At 40.6% G+C, this 17,592-nt stretch overlaps 2 protein-coding genes across 2 annotated transcripts; both read left to right on the plus strand.

Annotated features, from left to right (window-relative positions):
• The first annotated feature begins 7,007 nt into the window (after positions 1-7,007).
• Positions 7,008-8,471, plus strand: LOC138651393 (olfactory receptor 10AG1-like). Its single transcript, XM_069741572.1, has one exon. The coding sequence runs from the start codon at positions 7,049-7,051 to the stop codon at positions 8,012-8,014; it is 966 nt and encodes a 321-aa protein (XP_069597673.1). The 5' UTR covers positions 7,008-7,048; the 3' UTR covers positions 8,015-8,471.
• A 7,946-nt stretch (positions 8,472-16,417) lies between these two features.
• Positions 16,418-17,356, plus strand: LOC138652232 (olfactory receptor 10A7-like). The gene has a single exon (XM_069743000.1). It carries the CDS (start codon positions 16,418-16,420, stop codon positions 17,354-17,356), a length of 939 nt encoding a protein of 312 aa, XP_069599101.1.
• The last annotated feature ends 236 nt before the right edge of the window (positions 17,357-17,592 follow it).

Consider the following 17,592-nt stretch of genomic DNA (forward strand, 5'->3'; position numbering starts at 1 on the left):
TATGTTAAAAGTAAAAACAACTGTGGCTATGAATCCATGATACAGGCAAAAATTTGGAAAAGCGATTGATCCCTTAGGTCCAAAAATAATCTGATCATGAGGAAAGTTGTACAGAATTACAGAAAAAAGGATGATTTTCTTGTAAAGCAGATGAATTTATAGGAGGCGGGATGCTGCTCAGGAAAAACATGCAGTGCAATATTCAGCGAATATTTTTACCTTTATTGAATTCCACAAATTGACTGATCATAAATCGGATTACAGCTCCAGACAGGACTGATGAAGGCTCCTGTCCAGAGCTGATAACCCAACGTCAACCCGCTTAATCTCTGAACGTTTTCTCTCCTGGTGCTTTTTCTACCCTCAAAGTGAAGTTGATTCATCAACTACCATGTTTTACCATGCCACCCGAGTGCCACCTAATTTGTATTCTTCTTCTAGTACATGGCCACATGGGTCCATGCTCGGACCCATTGAAGAGAATGGGGAGGAGTTGTAAAACAGCATACAACCTGTGCACATGCGTGGTGCTGCTTTGGAATAAAGCAACTATGTTTTTTTTAATCTTGGATATGTAATAAATATAAGGTACATATGAACGTACAATTTATTTAGTTTTAAATTCTAAATGTAGCCATCTAGTCTTTAGGATAATTAAAGGAATACACGGGGGCATTTCTGTATATTTATTATATTCTGTATATACTTCTAATACTCATATGCCCATAGACGCTTGTTAGGCAATCCCTCCATGTGTTGGGGCCGTCAAACAGCCAGAAGACATGCAGCCACGGGGATTCAAACATATTTTTCGAAGACGCCAAAGACACTCGCTTAAGGTACCTTCACACTGAGCAACTTTAGAACGATAACGATAGCGATTCGTGATGTTGCAGCGTCCTGGCTAGCGATATCGTTGTGTTTGACAGGCAGCAGCGATCAGGATCCTACTGTGACATCGCTGGTCGGAGCAGAAAGGCCAGAACTTTATTTCGTCGCTGGATCACCCGCTGTCATCGCTGAATCGGCGTGTGTGACGCCGATCCAGCGATGTGTTCACTGGTAACCAGGGTAAACATCGGGTTACTAAGCGCAGGGCCGCGCTTAATAACCCAATATTAATATATATACATATATGTGTCTCACTGACATATATATATATATACCCTCTCCTAGTGTATCCTCACCCACCCCCTGCAGACTGTGAGCCCTCGCGGGCAGGGTCCTCCCTCCTTATGTACTCGTGTGCCTTGTTATCTGCTCATGTTTAATGTAATTGTCTATATTTGCCCCGTATTCACATGTAAAGCGCCATGGAATAAATGGCGCTATAAAAATGTATAATAATAATAATACCCCTATTCTATGTGTCCACATTTATTCTACCTATGCTATTCTAACCTGTCAGTGTGATTTTACTGTACACCACACTGAATTGCCGGCTTTTCTATAGAACACCGCTGCGTATTTCTCGCAAGTCACACTGTTGGTCCGTGTGTAATCCGAATTTTTCTCGCCCCCATAGACTTTCATTGGCGTATTTTTTGCACAATACGGTGACAAACGCAGCATGCTGCGATTTTCTACGGCCGTAGAAGACCGCTTAATACGGATCAGTAAAATACGGCAGATAGGAGCTGGGGCATAGAGAAGCATTGTACCGTATGCAATCCGTATTTTCAGCACCTCTCATACGTCCGTAAAACTTGCTAGTGTGAGGCTGGCCTTAGACTATTTGCAGACGTTAAGGATTTTTTGCGTTTTTTCAGCCATTTTCTGCGGAAAAAACTCTAAATAAAGCTTACATTAAGCATCCTATCATTTTAATGCATTCCGCAATTTTTGTGCACATGCTGCGTTTTTTTCCGTGAAAAAAATGCATCGTGGTAAAAAACGCAGCATGGTCATGAATTTTGCAGATTGTTCGCGTTTTTGCCGCTATATTATTGCATTGGGAAACTCCAGAAAAAAACATGAAAAATCCGCAGAAAAAACGTGCAAAAACGCAATAAAAATGCAAAAAAAACCACTGGCGGATTTCCTGCAGAAAAAGTCCGGTTTTGTTCAGGAAAATTTTGCTGACATTCCTGAACGTGTGCACATAGCTTTAATCCAACTCTGTTGGTATTCTAAATTTGTCTAATTAGTGACTTATATAGAGGCAAAATTATGTTCTTGTCATGAGCCCCTATACTGTAGCTCTGTTAATGCAGTCAACAATTTATTTGCCTTGGTAGCAGCTGTTTGGCACTGGTCACTAAAGTTCACTTTACTGTCCAACCATACCCTTTACCTCTTTTTCAGTGATAGTTGTACCCAGTGCTTTACTGTTTAATACATAATTGTATGTTTTATTTCCTCGGCCAAAGTGGATGATTTTACATTTATCTGTGTTACAATTCAGTGGCCATTTTGAGATCTAAGCATCTTCTGAATCCCAGTCTATAGTATTTAATTGTTCTCCTCTCTGTTGATTACCTTACAGAGTTTAGTATCATCTGAAAATATTAAAGTTCTACTCTGTATGCAATCTACAAGGTCATTAATAAACATATTAAAAAGAAGAGGGCCCAATACTGACACCTGTGATATTTTACTGTTAATTGTGACCCAATCAGAGCGTGTTCCATTAGTTTTCAGCCTCCGTCACCTATCACTGAACCAGGGGGTAACCCAATTACACATATTTTCCCCTAGTCCCATTGTTCTCACTTAATGTACCATCATTTTATGTGGCACCATATTAAATGCCTTCGAAAAGTCCAGATACATAGCATTCTTGACCTTACCCTTGTGCAATCTGAAATTCACCTCCTTAGGCTGCTTTCACACATCAGGTTTTTGCCATCAGCCGCAATCCGTCGTATTTTGAAAAAAAAAACGGATCCGTTGCAGGTTGTGAAAACTGATGCGACGGATCTGTTTTTTTCGCCGGATCCGACTAGGGGGGCTGGCTAAAGGATCCTAAAAAACCGGAGCATGCTCAGTTAAAAAACGTAATCTGTTGCCATTTGACGGACCCGGCGCCCATAGGCTTCCATTCTAACAAATGATGGACGGCGACAGATCCGTTGCCTCCAGCCACCAGAAAAGACAATCTTCGACGGATCCGGCGAATGACGGATGAAACGTGATGCCATCCGTCGCTGATACAAGTCTATGAGAAAAAAACGGATCCGGCGGCATCAGTCGCTGGATCCGTTTTTTTCAAAATTCAACGGATTGCGACTGATGGCAAAAAACTGATGTGTGAAAGCAGCCATACAGAAGCTGATCAAATAAGTAGCAAAACCAATCCCTTAGGAACCCATGTTGCTGCTGGGTTATTATGTGTTTTTTTTTAGAAACTCAATGATAGCATCTCTTTGAAAACCTCCAAAGATTTTACGAACAATCAATATTAACCCCTTTTTGACAGCGGCATTTAACTACCGCTTTTTGCCATCCATCCAGAAATGCACGCATCGCTGACCCCTGTCACGTGATCGAGGGTCAGTGATGCATCGACATGACAACCAGAGGTCTATTGAAGACCTCTAAGGTTGTTGATGCCAGATTGCTGTGAGCACCACCCTGTGGTTGGCGCTCATAGCAATGCTACAATTCTACTACATCGGAGCGATCTGAGCTTCACTCCTAGGTAGCAGAGGCGATCGAGTTGTGCCAGCTTCTAGCCTCCCATTGAGACTATTGGAGCATGGCAAAAGTTTTAAAAAATGTTTTAAAAAATCTGAAAAAAATAAAAATATATAAAAGTTTAAACCACCCCCTTTTGCCCCATTCAAAATAAAACAATGAAAAAAATCAAATATACTCATAATTGGTATCATCGCATTCAGAATCGCCTGATCTATCAATAAAAAAGGTTTAAACTGACCGCTAAACAGCGTAGCGAGAAAAACATTCAAAATGTCAGAATTACGTATTTTTGGTCGCCGTGACATTGCATTAAAATGCAGTAATGGGCGATCAAAAGAACGTATCTGCACCAAAATGGTATCATTAAAAACATCAGCTCGACGAGCAAAAGATAAGACCTCACCCGACCCCAGATCACGAAAAATAGAGACGCTACGGGTATCGGAAAATGTCGCAATTTTTTTTTAATAGCACAGTTTGGAATTTTTTTTCACCACTTAGGTAAAAAATAACCTAGACATGTTTGGTGTCTATTAACTCGTAATGACCTGTAGAATCATAAAGACAGATCAGTGTTAGCATTTAGTGAACCTAGCAAAAAAGCCAAACAAAAAAACAGTGTGGGATTACACTTTTTTTGCAATTTCACCGCAGTGGGAATTTTTTCCCGTTTTCTAGTACATGACATGCTAAAACCAATGATGTTATTCAAAAGTACAGCTCGTCCGGCAAAAAATAAGCCCTCACATGGCCATATTGATGGAAAAATTAAAAACTTATGGCTCTGGGAAAGAGGGGAGCGAAAAACGAAAACAAAAAAACTAAAATACCCCGGGTCATGAAGGGGCTAAATCTAAGGGTTTATAGTTTCCGAGCTCAGTTTTTGCCCCATTTGATGTTATATCCAGGGACAATGGGACTGAATTAAAATCCTAAATTCAATAACTAAGATATGTTTTAAACCTTATGCCCATATTATATCTGTAGAAAAATATAAAGCCGTCAAAAAATAAAACTTGGCCTACAAATAACAAGCCCAAGAGTCCTACATAAATGATTTAAAAAAGTTAGTCCTTAAGCAAGGCAGCAAAGCAAAAATGAAAACAATCAATCCTTTCTCAAGGTCCTTTGGTGGTTAAAAAATGTAAATCTTCTGACACAAATTAGTCTCCAGTGCCTAATTTACCCTTCTGTAACATACACCTGTTTATTTCTGCTTCTATATATGCCACTTTAATTCACATGCACAGTACTTCAGCCTCATTATAACGTCCCGTGATAAAATGAACCGTGTATGGACTGTTCGATTAGACCCTGCTTCTATAAAATCATACCGATTATATACTGACAGGTGACGTGCTTATATTCTATCTAATGATTGTTACCAAACTTAACATGTAGAATTCCCATTGATTAAATACAATTTGTTTGTAATGTATATTTACATGTATACCGATGTTAATATTACATGAATAGTCAGGTAATAGATATTTGAGCACACGTAGGAGTCGTACCTAAGATTTAATGACTCAGAGGTCCCAAAAGCCCCTTTGGACATGGAGAAACTGGTGACTTAGGATAGTTGGAGGGTATGCTGTTGAGCTAAATATTGCTTGCCACTTTTATTTAGAAGCGTGGTATGTTCCTGTTAAAGGGAATCTGCCGCTCAGTGGTGTGGCCGGGGTTCTACGGGGCTCAGCATTCAGAGAACGGCTAGATCTGCAGACAAAAGAAAGATTTTATCAAAACTGATAAATCACTGCATCGGTGGATCAAGGGAGTCACTGTGAGACAACTATTGAGAAAGTTGTGAAAAATGAGAGGACACAAGTGGAGTTTTTTCATGATAGTATCCCAAAATAGGTGACTCGAATAGCGGAGTCTCACTGCCTTTTTGCGAGAGATCCTACGAGTGAAGAACGCCTTAGAGTGAGGACTGTAAAGGTCTAAACAAAGAGAGAGAAGTGTTCACATCTGATAACAAGATCCATACAAGAAAACCACAATGGGTGCGGCGCACAGAACAAAACTTGGTGAATAATGATACTTGTAGACTGAAAATATCCAGTTCCTGCAGAAAAAAATATTTTTTTGTTCAATAAAACATTATTTTATTGATAGGCTCTTAAAATGAATGGCTAAAATATGAAACACTTGGCCAAGTGTTCAATAAAGTAATGTTACAAAAAAGAATATGTTTTTCTACAAAGGTCTTCCTAGTATAGAGATTGCAGACTAAATACTGTACTGGGGTCATTATTTTCAGATTCCTGGGACTGTGCATGTTTTATCTGACTCATGATCTATGAAATTTTAGTCGCTTTTGAATCCTGACGAAGTTTAAAGGTGAAATCACCGTCTGATCTCAGAGCTTATTGTCGATGCACTATAGATTGTTTGTGAGTACTGTAAAGCGTATATGCCTTATTGAAGGTGCAACGCTCAAGCTTGGAGGCCTCCTCGGAGAAACAGTAACTAAAGTTTGAAGAACGGTCTCTGCAACATCCCTTCATAGTTGACCACCCCCTGTTTCTATTAATCACTGCATCACTCAAATGTGTCCGAACAACCTTCAGTCTTCCCAGTTCATGTTTCTTACAGACCACTCATCCCAGTTTCACCACTGGCATTAGCCATTTTTTTTCACATTATACTGGCTTATCAGTTTGCAACCATTGTTGTTGCCAGTTATCCATGATATTTTATGAATTATTATTTTCTACTGTAATTATTATCAAAGATAAAGAAAAATTGCTACAAAGACAAACAGCAAGTACTATCTGCCTGGATGTGCTTTGTGCGTGGGTATTGTGCAACGCACATGTGCCCCGGACATCGAAGAACCTGCTTGACTGTCGGACGTGGACCTGAATACTTGGGATAGACTCCTGGAAAAAGTTAAAGATGCGCTCTTGATAAGTTCAATCCTAGTATCGTGATGGCTTATTTGAACTGTTACAGAGCAGGATATCAATACCCCTTGAAGAAGTACTAGATGCGAAACGAACATTGAGGAAATGTGACTTGTGGAGCAAAAGTTTAATAAATTATGGGTAAGGTAGTCTACTAACCTACTGACCTGCTCCTTGCTATGTGATTCAGTTGACTTGTATGAGTAATGGGCAACTTATTGCTGTGAACGAAGGTTCATTGATGCATTTTCATTGATCATAATGGACCCCAAAGATCCAGCCGAAGGCAACTGCTGATTTAAGAAGAGTCCATTTACAATAATTCTACTATACCTTATTGATCATATATCCCTGGTATCTAATAATATATTTATAAGTAAATAGAATTTAATTATTTATCTACGGTGCCGTTAAATTGGGAAATAAATGAAATATTGAACTTGGGTTTAGTAAAAATTTGTTCTAGAAATGTTAATTTTAAAAGTTGGGAAAATAATATGAAAAAAATGCTGCCGAAACTTTCAAGTGATTTGGAGAACGGAAACCAGACGACCGTAACTGAATTTACCCTTGTGGGATTTTCCGATAGTCTTCAGCTCCGGTATTTATACTTTGCGGCTTTTTTCTGCATCTTTAAGATTTCACTCCTCGCTCATATGTTTATAATACTTTTATATCGCTTTAGTCCAAATCTTCATACTCCTATGTATTTTTTTCTTGCGATTTTCTCTTTTTTGGAAATATGCTACCTGTCAACTATAGTTCCCAAATTGTTGATCAATCTTCTTTCACAGAAGAAAACAATCACCTTCTATGGATGTGCTGTGCAAATGTACTGTTTTCTATTACTGGGCAGTACAGAATGCTATATGTTGGCCGCCATGGCGTATGATCGATATAACGCCATTTGTCATCCATTACTATATAATGTCATTATGAGGAGGGCGGTTTGTTTCAAGCTGGTCATTGGCTCTTGTGTCATCGGGACAACAGTAGGTGTCCTTCAAACCACATTCGTATTTACATTACCATTTTGCGGCTCCGGGCAGATCAATCATTTTTATTGTGATATTCCGCCATTACTTAATCTGGCCTGCAGTAATTCACACTTCAATGAAATTGCCACTTTTATTATTGCGTCCCTTCTTATTGTTGGTTCCTTTTTATTGACCATGATCTCATATACTAACATTATGTGGACAATTGTACAGCACCAACCTACGGCAAGTAGGAGAAAAGCCTTCTCTACTTGTACCTCGCACCTCATAGTTGTTACTTTGTTTTTCGGATCCGGCATTATTATGTATTTGAGACCAAAGTCAAGATATGGCATGGACGAAGGGAAGTTTTTGTCCCTCATGTATACTATTGTTGTGCCTTTTTTGAACCCTTTTATATATAGTTTAAGGAATAATGATGTAAAATGTGCTGTTAGGAGGATAGTTTCTAAAAGTAAGGGCTGAGCATCTATGGTTTGTTCCCAGTCTTACAACTCTTCAGAAGATCAACATCTCCATCTCCTTCCTGCTATCCTCAAGTATTTCCAGCTAGTATATTTTTAGGACTTCCCATTTGATCCCACCAGTCACAAAAATGGACTTTCTGATTCTCTCAATGCTTATCCTGGCTGTCTAACTTGGAGATTCTAGTTCTAGAGGGATCTGATTGGAATGTGAAATCTCTTCGCCACCAACCACAGCAAGGAGTAAAGTACTGTACCAATGGATCCCATTTTGAGACAACTGTTAAGATCGTTTTAAAATTGCAAGACCTAAAATGCGCATTGGGGAAAGGGTAGGTTATAATTCTGGAATTATGGAGTTAGGGGTGTGCTAAGGATACTTGAATCTATGTATCCCCTTCCCTGTCCTGCCTGTCTGTTTGGCCTCTTCGTTTTGCGCATCCTTTTGTTTTGTGTGCCGCATATTTTCTATCTCAATGTGTCAATAAAAATTTTTAGATTATTTTACTTATAATTATCAATGATAGTCTATGGCTCATTTATTTGTGCTTGCATAGTGGTGTGAATCCGTGGTTGGATCATTAGAAGTGAATTATTCATACTAATGAAGAGATACTGTATGACGTGAAGTGCTCAGCTCTGAGAAGGATTGCATGGCACTGTGTTTTTTTTAATAATACAATACAGACATTTTAGAAATATTGATATACTTTTTTATTATTTTGTTGTAAAATTATATACACTATACATACTGTGTAAGTGATGTTAGATACAAATATATAAAAATATTAGACCATAATAATTTTGGGTCCACCTAAAAAATGATGGACACTGCCAAAACAAAGGCCTGATGGAGTATATAGTAATGTGTAAAGTACTTTAAGAAAAGAAGTAATACATAATGTAAAATAATAACAACAATAAACACAAACAGCATCACATGATTAAAAAATGACTAGCTGAATCCTTCTAAGCTCCAAGTAGAAACAGAAAATATATTTCCCCTGCATGAGTTATCATTAGAACTACAATTCTACATCACTTCAATGTCCCTGGCAGAGGGAGTAGAGGAACAGATGGAGCAGGAGTTGCATAGGAGGTGGAGCTTGGCTGCCAGGAACTTTTTTAATGAGTATTATTGTAGTTCTAATGATTACTCCTGCAGGGAAAATTGGCCTCCAGTTTCTACTAAGAGCTTAGAAGGATTCATCTAGTCATTTTTTAATCATGTGATGTCATAGAGCTAATGGAAAAGGAAAGAATTAAAGGCAAAATGAGCAATTGTAAGTACACAGCGCTATATAATATGATGACTGCAATATATTGAGAGGATAAACATTTTCATAGGAGTGCTTCTTTAAAATTGCATTTATGAACATTAATATGAAAGTAATACAAAGAGTCATAACATCTTGCCTCTTATGTGACTTTTGCTCTAAAGCATTGGACTAGCCCCTCTGAAAACAGAAAATTTGTTACATGAAGTTTCTGACCCCATATTGGATTTAGTAGTTCATTTTTAACAAGATCATTTTATAGTTTGGGTTTTAAATTGGACTGGTAACAGGTTTTAAAAAAGTAATGATACATTTTTTTTTCTATAAAACATTCAACTAAAATATAGAAAAGAAACCAGATGACCATAATTAAATTTTATCATTGTTGCATTTTCTATTATGCCTAAACACCAGTACTTATTCTTTTTGGTCTTTGTTTGTATATTTATGACATGCCACTCCTGGCTCATAATTTTATAATTATTTAATATTGCTGCAATCAAAATCTCTATACTCATATGTATTTGTACTTCTATGATGCAGATGCTAATTGCTCCATATTAGGGAAAAATTGCTGCACTTCCCATATCCAGATATGGCAATTAGACTAGTTTCCTGGATCAACGTACCATGACAGAATCCAGTACCCATTACCATAATCTACCAAGTACCTTGGACTTGTTTTGTGAATAGTCCATCACAACATGTTGTGGAAGTATCACGCAATGTGAAGCAAAGGCTAAGTGCAGCACAAAGGAATAAGGGAAAGGGAACCAAACACTAGGGAAGAGGGAAGTGGAGATCCCTAGACAGATCTAATGTCACCCTGTATGCCCTATCGTCCCTATATAGGTTCCACACCTATCGCTGAGCAGGATACCTAATCCCTGCCTGACACTGGTGATAAGCCCTGAAACGGGAAAGACAGAATGGGTGCTAGTGAATCCCCACTACCACTAAAGACAACTGGGATAGACAAACGAAACAAGGGAACACTTTGCTTGAAAAGAGAGAAACACCGTTATCCTTCAAACTCCAAAGAGGGCACTAACTGACTGCTGCAGCTCCAAGCCTCAACAGGGAAGTGCAAATAGAAAAAAACACACGCAACTCCCGCAGTTGTGGTCACGTAAGAGAATGTTTCCTCCTACACATGCCAAAACTAAGAGCTTGAACGCCATCATCTCCAATTTGTTGGCCATGGAAATGCTGCCTTTCCGCCTGTTGAATACAGACAGTTTCAGAAAATTGATGGCTGTTGCATTCCCCCAGTAGCAGTTGTCCAGTCTCCATTACTTCTCTAAGGAAGTTGTGCCTGCGCTACACCAGCATGTCGCAGACAATATCACCTGTTCCCTGAAAAAATCTGTGTCTGCCAGGGTGCATTTCATCACTGACACCTGGATGAGCAAACATGGGCAGAGACGTTACATCTCACTGACTGGGCATTGGGTGACTCTGGTGGCTGTGGGGGCAGGCCGTCAAGGGGCTTCTCCACAAATCTTTGAATCCCCAAGGCTTGCGGGACAAACCTCTGTATCTAACAGTTCCTCCACTGCTTATGACTCCTCCACCTCTTCTAGGGCTTCCATCTGTGCTCTCAACTTCTCTCTTAATCAGACATGCATTCCAACAGTGCAGATAGAATCCCCCTCACCTCCATACTGCGCAGCCATGGCTCACTGTAATCAGCAGTGTTCAAATTAATATGCCTTGGAGATCGCAGTCACACAGCTCAAGAGTTGTGAACAGCTATCCAGGCTAAGTTAGAGCAATGGCTGTCTCCACTGAACCTAGAGCCAGGGAAGGCTGTATGTGACAACGGTGAAAACCAGGTGGCGGGCCTACACTAGAGCAACCTCACACACGTGCCTTGCATGGCTCACATCGTCAACCTGGTGGTTCAGCAATTCCTCCTCCACTCTCCCAGCGTGGATGTGCTGCTGCAGAAAGCACGCTCACTGTGTGCTCACTGCCAACAATCACACCCCGCAGGTCATCGACTTTCATTGCCACAGAGGTTTTTCAGCCTGCCGGTTAACCTTTTGATGTGCGATGTTCTGACATCTGACATGGTGGAATTCTGCTCTGTACATGTTGCAGCAACTGTGGCAGCAGCAAAGAGCCCTGGTGCAGTATGTCCTTTTCCATAGCCTGGGCCAACGCAGTCCGGACGTGGTGCAAATCACACTTGCACAGTTTTGAAATGGCTGCTAAGATGGTTAGCACTGACGATGCCGCCATTATCAGCATCACTATTCTGCTCATCTACATGCTGGAGAAATGGAAAGCTTAGTCCAAGGAGCGCCGAAGGAAGGACTCTGACACCAGATTGGAGTTAACCACAACGCGTTTCAACGGATATACCGCCTTCATCAGGTGAACAAAAAATTCCACCTGATGAAGATGGTATTTCCGTTGAAATGCATTGTGGTTAACTCCAACCTGGTGTCAGAGTCCTTCCTTCGGTGCTCCTTGGACTAAGCTTTCCATTTCTCCTTGTTGCACCCTCCATTGGAGGTGTTTGGCTGGACCTGCGGGGACTCTGCACTTCCCTTTATTCCTCTCTTGGGGCTATCTATTTAGCGCTCTGAATCAAACCACCCACCACTTATTCCATCTACATGCTGGAGCACACTATGAATAGTCTGTGTGACAAGGTGGTGGTCCCAGAGGAAGAGGTTGAAGTAGAGGAGGATGTAGAAAGGATAACAAATTAACAATATCCCAAATTTCCGGACTGTCATCGCATAGACGAGTGCCATGGGAGGGTGGCTTACCGCGATCGAGGGGGGCTCACGGTACCAGACAAACTGTTAGTGAGGGTGGTGGACGAGGAACAAATGTAGGAGGATGAATTGATGGATGCACAACAGGCAGGAGATGAAGAAGATAATGATCCCCTCTCAGTTGTCCGTGATGGAGGAAGCAACCTTGAGTGTTACCCCGCCACAACACACCATAGACTTGGATCTCATGGAAGCGCCCGACACATGAGCGCCTTCTCGTTGCACTATCTTCAACATGATGCCCATTTTCCTAAGGTTAGAAATAGAGCTGCCTACTGGATTGCCAGTCTGTAAGATCCACGGTACAAGAGTATTTTTAGCCAGATGTTTCCCCCCTGGAAAGGGACGCATGCATGCTGGAGTATCTAAACACGCTTGTAGACAACCTTAATAGTGGTTTTCCCCAAGACAGCAGTGAGGCACACAGTGTGCATCCCGGTTCTAGACGTCAAACCCCGGGAACGTCAAGGCATCATCGCAAAATCATTAACAGAAGCAGCAGCGTAAGTGGCATACGCAATTTCTGTAAATCGCTTCACACATTTTTTAGACCAGCCCGTGCACCAGCAAAATAGATTACTAGCACATTGTGAACGACTGGACAGGATGATGCAGGAGCTGATCTGGAGCTCAATATCAATGAGTTTGGACCCTTTTGCATTTTTGTCTTCAAAGATGGAAGAGTGGCCTGAACTCGCTTGTCACACCTTGGAGGCTTTGTCATGCCCGGCAGCCAGCGTTCTCTCAGAATGTGTATTCAGTGCTGCTGGTGCTTTCATGAAGGATAAGCGCATCTGGCTGTCCTCTGAAAGTGTAGACAGCCTAACTTTTATCAAAAGGAACAAGTCATGGATCTCCAATGACTTTTGCACCCCAGTCGCAGACTGGGAAGACTAGGCGATGGTGTAGTTTTTAGTGTCATGCATTGATCTTGCATTATTGCAGTCTGTGCCACCTTTAGGTGTCTTCTGAGCCTGCTGTTGCTACTGCTGCTGATGTTACAAACAATTTATTGAAATGGGGAGACTGCAAGTTGGGTCTCCATCTGGTGGGTTGCCTGTGGTGGAAGATGTGGTAGGCTACTTTCACACTAGCGTCTTACAACGCACGTCGCAATGCGTCGTTTTGGAGAAAAATGCATCCTGCAAAGTTGTCTGCAGGATGGGTTTTTTCCCCATAGACTAACATTAGCGATGCATTGCCACACGTCGCAACCGTCGTGCGTCGTGTTGTGGCGGACCGTCGGAACAAAAAAACGTTCCATGTAACTTTTTTTGTGCATCGTGTCCGCCATTTCCGACCACGCATGCGTGGCCGGAACTCCACCCCCTCCTTCCCGCAACTCACAATGGGGCAGCGGATGCGTTGTAAAACTGCATCCGCTGCCCCCGTTGTGCTGCGTTGTCACAGGATGCGTCAGGACGTCGGCCCAACACACTGTGATGGGCCGACGCTAGTGTGAAAGTAGCCTTAGAGCCCTACTCTGTGGAAATTGATGCCACTTTAGTAGTGTGTGATAATAATTTTTTGAAATGTGGAGACTCTAATTTGGATCTCCATCTGGTAGGTTGCCTGTGAAAGTAGGGCTTCCAGTCAGGCAGGCTTGCACTTACGTCAGTCAACTTCCTGTGTTACTTTACTTACATTTTTCTACCAATATCACTATTCGAAACTGATGTTTGTGCCATCTGAGTGTAGCTGAAAAAAAAATTGGAGGTCTCCTAGTTAAGAAGGCACATACCATTCCCTTAACCACCAGGTCCTCATTGAAACTTCAACTCCAAGCTGTAAATTCTGGGCAAGATCCTGATGCTTGGCTCATGACTGACTGCTGCCGTGCTATTTGCAAATTTCTACTGTGGATCAATTGATGCCACTTTTCAGGGTGTCTGCCCCTAATTTTAGCTGTGTGGAAAGCTTTTTGGCAAAGTGTTGGGTGTAGGTTTGATTTTTCCTCCTGTTAAATTTAATGGGGTTCAGGTATGTTCGACGAACCGTTCGGCGAACAACTAAATGTTCAGCAAATCGAACTGAACCAAACCTTCAAGGGTTCGCTCATCTCTAGTCACCAATTCTGCATATTTCACCAACTTCTGATTTTGGCCTACAAATACTGACGTAAAATACTGACCAAATATTGATTGTGTGACCGTGGCCTAAACACTATTCTGTGTGTCTCCTTCATCCCCTTACAAATATAATGTAGGTACTAAACTCCGAAATAGTACCATCGAAAATATATATCTGAGCCTGCAAAAAACAATCCCACATACTATTCCATTACCAATAAGAAAAATAAAACGTTATGGCTTTATTAATGTTGTAAAGTAGGAATAAAAACTGTCACTGCATCTGGAGGCTCCTTAGGGGTTACAAAATGCAAATTACTTAACACAAATTAAACTCTGGTGCATAATTTACCTTCCAATAAAATACAGTTGCATAATTCTGCTTCTATATATACTACTCATGGTTACATGCAGATAGTGGATATGATAAAACGTATATGGACTCTTCTATCAGGTTCAGTGCAGTGTATGATAACATATAGAACAGATTACAGCAGGTGACGTGTTTTTATATTTTCCATCAACTATATCAATTTTTTGTAATGTACTGTACATTTCTTTATATGTATATTTGTGAAAATATAATATGGTTAGTCAGCAGCAATGCCTGACCTGATGACAGAAAGGGCCCAGATGCCCGTCTGATCATCAAAAGATACCAATAGTATTATAAGTGGTAGGTGGGGGTGTAAGTGTTCGCAAATTGTCCTTTGTGTTGCCTGTTTTATATTGTTTTTCTACTAAAAATCTATTTGTAGCTACTAATATTTGCATCAATGTTGGCTGGACATGTTTAAGCCCAATCGGGGATCAGCCTCGAAACACCAACAAAACATTGCAACGCCACCCAACTTTGTGTTGAATATTCATAAGCCCCAGCCTCTGTGAATTTTGTCGGAGGGCATAATGTTGATCTATGTTGTGATTTCCACTTTTATTCAGAGGTGTCATATTTTCCCCTTATATAGATAGGTGACATGGCATTTAGAAAAATTGACCCTGGTGCTGTATTCTTGGAGACTATGGTCACTCTGTGGTCTATTAAAAAGGTTGTCCAGTATTGTAAAATTGATGGCCTATACTTGGGCTAGGTCATCAATACCAGATTGATGGGGGTGCGACATGCGGCAATCCCGCCAATCAGCTGTACCTTGTTCTGCCGGCAGCCGAATGTGATCAATAGTGGAACAGAAAAGCCCAACTTTGTGAACTGTAAAGTGGCCTCAGTGGGGTACTGCAGATCCATTCTTGTTCATGTGAATAGTGGCAGAGGAGTTGTACCCAGCTATACAGTTGACGGAGCTCCTCAGCTATGCACGTCCAGCTGCCGCCAGCTCCAGGAACAGCTGCCGCACTCAGCACCCCGCCAATCAGCAGTTCCTGGTGCCAAAGGTGGCCAGATTTGCTCAGTAGCAAAGCTACAGAGCATTGCTCCATCAGTTGCTTATTGGCTGTGACCGGGTACTGCACATCCACCCCTCTTCGAGATCTGCCTTACCCCGTTGCGGTACCCAATACAGTTGATGCAGACTTAATTATTTTCCAACAGCCAACTAGAGTTCGATGGACTTATAAAAACTGATTACATCTATGGTGACTAGCCAAGCTTCCATCCCACATTATTAATTCCTTTGATGTTTTTTAAAAATCTGTAATAAATAATCTAGCAAGAATTAAAATGTATTTTTTTAAATTAATGGTGTCAAAATCTTTTTTAGACCAACAGATTGAAATTGTGAAAGGTCCAGGATAATGGAATAAAGAGTAGTGTTTCCTTCTGATAGTATTCCATAACAAATGACAGGTGGATAGTGGAGTCTTCCTACCTTCTTGTGATGCCAGATGAATGAAGAACACTCTACACTTTAGGGAATAAAGACTACAAGCTACAACAAATACCATCTGTCCAGATCTGCTCTTCATGTTTCGGGGAATTGTACGATGTACCTGTGCCCCTGGAATCACAGAACCTGCTTGACTGCCAAAAGTGGGGCAGAATAGTCAAGATAGACTTCGGAGCATGTGCCAAGGAGTCATTCAGAATGGGATATTAACACCCTTTATAAACACCGTAGACGTTATTCCATTAACTCGTTTCTTGACTTGGATGAGCTAAACTTGGATTTAGCATGAAAATCAATTAGAGTTGATTTATTTCAGAAATGTTAATTATTAACAAGATCATGTTATGTTTTTCATTTTAAATGTGACCAATAACAGCATTTGTGAAAATAAAGGGGAAAAAAAATTGCTGAAACATTCAACCAATATGGAGACAGGAAACCAGACGATCGTAACTGAATTTATCCTTGTGGGATTTTCTGATAATCCTCAATTCCAGTATTTATTCTTTTTGGTCTTAATCTGTATCTTTCACATTTCACTCCTGGCTCATATGTTCATAATACTTATCTATTGCTTCAGTCCAAATCTTCATACTCCTATGTATTTTTTTCTAGCTAATTTTTCCTTTCTGGAAATAAGTTACCTGTTAACTATAGTTCCCAAAATGCTGGTCAATCTTCTTTCACAGAAGAAAACAATCAGTTTCTATGGATGTGCTGTGCAATTCTACTGTTTTCTAGTACTGGGCAGTGCAGAATGCTACATGTTGGCCGCCATGGCGTATGATCGATATAACGCCATATGTCATCCATTACTATATAATGTCATTATGAGAAGGGCCGTTTGTATCAACCTGGTCATTGGTTGTTGGATCACTGGGACAACAATTGCTGTTATACGAACCATATTCTTATACAAATTGCCATTTTGCAGGTCCAATAGAATCAATCATTTTTACTGTGATATTCTGCCATTACTTGATCTGGTCTGCAGTAATTCACACTTCAATGAATTTGCCACTTTAATAATATCTTCGTTCCTTATTGTGGGCTCATTTTTATTGACCATGATCTCATATACTAACATTATCTGGACAATTGTAAAGCACCATCCTACGGCAAGTAGGAGAAAAGCCTTCTCTACTTGTACCTCACACCTCATAGTTGTTACTATGTTCTATGGATCGGGCACCATTATGTATTTGAGACCAAAGTCAAGATATGGCATGGATGAAGGAAAGTTCTTGTCCCTCACATATACTATCATTGTTCCAATGTTGAACCCTTTTATATATACTTTAAGGAATAATGATGTAAAAGGTGCTGTTAGGAAGATAGTTTCTAAAAGAAAGCTAGAGAGCTAAGCATCTGTCTTTGGGGCTTCCCTTTGCTCTCACAGCCCAAAAAGATGGATGTTCTGCTTCTTCTTGTGATTATTCTGACCTTGCTTATTTCTGTGAAACATTGGAATTTTTAGTTCTAGGGGTATCTAATTGAGATGTGAACCCTTCCCGCCTATCACCACTACTGCAAGTCTGGCAAGCTGCACAAACTAAAATCATGTCAACTATCATCTTCACAATCCTCCATTTCTCCATTT

Source organism: Ranitomeya imitator, chromosome 10 (assembly GCF_032444005.1).
Source record: "Ranitomeya imitator isolate aRanImi1 chromosome 10, aRanImi1.pri, whole genome shotgun sequence".
Lineage (NCBI taxonomy): Eukaryota > Metazoa > Chordata > Amphibia > Anura > Dendrobatidae > Ranitomeya > Ranitomeya imitator.